General features: G+C 44.1%; 1 protein-coding gene across 1 annotated transcript in view; it reads right to left on the bottom strand.

The window, feature by feature from the left end:
- Positions 1-1,731, bottom strand: part of LOC107677823 (uncharacterized) — an 8,909-nt gene extending 7,178 nt beyond the window's left edge. Inside the window, exons 1-2 of the mRNA XM_016472859.1 lie at positions 1,418-1,731; positions 781-1,308 (exon numbers count right to left, since the gene is read on the bottom strand). Coding sequence (XP_016328345.1) covers positions 781-1,308; positions 1,418-1,612 — 723 coding nt within the window. The 5' untranslated portion in view covers positions 1,613-1,731. The remainder of the gene's footprint in view (positions 1-780; positions 1,309-1,417) is intronic.
- Positions 1,732-1,960: the final 229 nt, after the last annotated feature.

Genomic DNA, 1,960 nt, shown 5'->3' with positions numbered 1-1,960 from the left:
CAACAACAAAAAAAAAAAAAGCCACAACACAAAAAAATTTGCATAACACAACGAAATTAGCATAACACAACAGAAACAAGCCGCAACACAATGAAAACAAGCCACAACACAACAAAATTAGCATAACACAATGAGCACAAAGCACAACACAATTGAAACAAGCCACAACACAACAAAATGAGCACAATACAATAGAAACAACACAACGGAAACAAGCCACAACACAATGAAATTAGCACAACACAGCGGAAACAAGCCACAACGAAATTAGCACAACCCAACAGAAACAAGTCACAACACAATGAAATTAGTGCTATGCGTTGTGGCAATTTGGTTGTGTTGTGCACTACTGGGCCACTGTAATTCTGAGTTGTTTTTAAGTTATTTCTACTGGGCCCAGACAAAACAGCCCACCTCTAATGGCTCTTTTCCACTGCATGGTACCTCCAAACGCTCTTTTTTTGTAACATCCAAAAAATGGCTTTTTTGTGGTCTGTTGAGGAAGTACAGACGTTCCTCTCTTTGATAGCTGAGGAGCGGATCCAGCGAGAGCTTGATGGGGCGACGCGGAATGAAAAAGTTTTTCAGGAGGTCGCTCAGCTCTTGGCCGCACACGGCTACCACCGGACCTACAAACAATGTAGGGATAAGTTAAAAAAACTGAAGAGCGACTACAGAAGCATAAAGGACCACAACAGCCGGAGTGGTTCAAACAGACGGTCGTGGAAGTGGTTCGACCAGATTTTAACTAAAATCTAACGCTTGAAAGCTTAGCTGTACTGACTTTATTGACCGACGATTCCAATAGTCACAGTGATATTCCTCTGGTGCTATGATGGGGATGTGTGATCCATCAATAGCACCAATACAGTGTGGGAGTCCCCACCTGTTCTCAATGTAGGCAGCCATTTCTTTAAACTTTTCCTGATCTGGATAACGAATTTGCTCTGGTACCAACAGGGTTTCTGCTGCTGCACAGAACTCCTGAACACACCGACACACAGTTGTTATGCTTACACCAAAAAGATGTCCAACACTTCTGTACTCAGCGCCGGTTGCAAGCTTCCACAGTGCGATGGCTACTCTTTTCTTTAGAGGTACACACACGCGGAAGTTTGTGTCCTGTCTCTCCATCGCTGGACGCAGTTTGTTGCATAAGTGGATAAATGTTTCTTCGGACATTCTAAAGTTCTCCAGCCACTGAGTGTCTGTAAAACCGGGAACAATCACATCCCACCACTCTGAAGCTCGGTTAAATGTCCAAACAGATGGTCTGTTGCGGCGACTTTTTTGCGAAATGTGGAAGCTCTGTAATACACAGAATACGCATTTTAATATGTTATACTGGCAGTTAAGTTCATTATTTGCTTTGCGACAGAGATAAAAGTTAGCTAGTGATGTGCTTTTAGATGCTTACCCTTGCGCGCCGTCGAGCAAACCAAGTGTTGTCGTCGTCTGCGTGTTGTTGTAAGAGTTCCCGAACTCTCTTGTATTTTTTAGCTGTGTTTCGTTTGGCTGCCATCAGCCTCTTTTGAAACAAACTCCTTCGTCTTGCAGTTAAAAACATCCACATGCCGAGAATGAAGAACACCATTCCATCGATATGCTCCATTGTTGTGTGTTTGTTTGTGGCGCGTTTACGATGATGTCACGGCAGTAGAGGCAGCGCAACTATAACGACATGTGAATAATCCCGCCCACTCTAAAGCGGTACTAAACTGCAGTGGAAACGCAAACCGAGCCGAGCCGTGCCGTGCCGTACTGAACCGTACCGAGCTGTACCGTGCCGTACCATGCAGTGGAAAAGCGCCATAAGTCTACAATGATATTGTTGTGTATAGATTAGAGCCCGACCGATATATCGTTTTGCCGATATCATTGGCCGATATGAGCCTGTCGCCGATATATCGGTATCGGCGAATATGCCGCCGATATTAACATTTTTTTTTACAGAACATAT

This window comes from Sinocyclocheilus anshuiensis, unplaced genomic scaffold (assembly GCF_001515605.1).
Source record: "Sinocyclocheilus anshuiensis isolate Anshui unplaced genomic scaffold, SAMN03320099.WGS_v1.1 scaffold1310, whole genome shotgun sequence".
Lineage (NCBI taxonomy): Eukaryota > Metazoa > Chordata > Actinopteri > Cypriniformes > Cyprinidae > Sinocyclocheilus > Sinocyclocheilus anshuiensis.
Note: the sequence above shows the minus strand (reverse complement) of the source record. Positions and strands in the feature narration are given on the sequence as shown.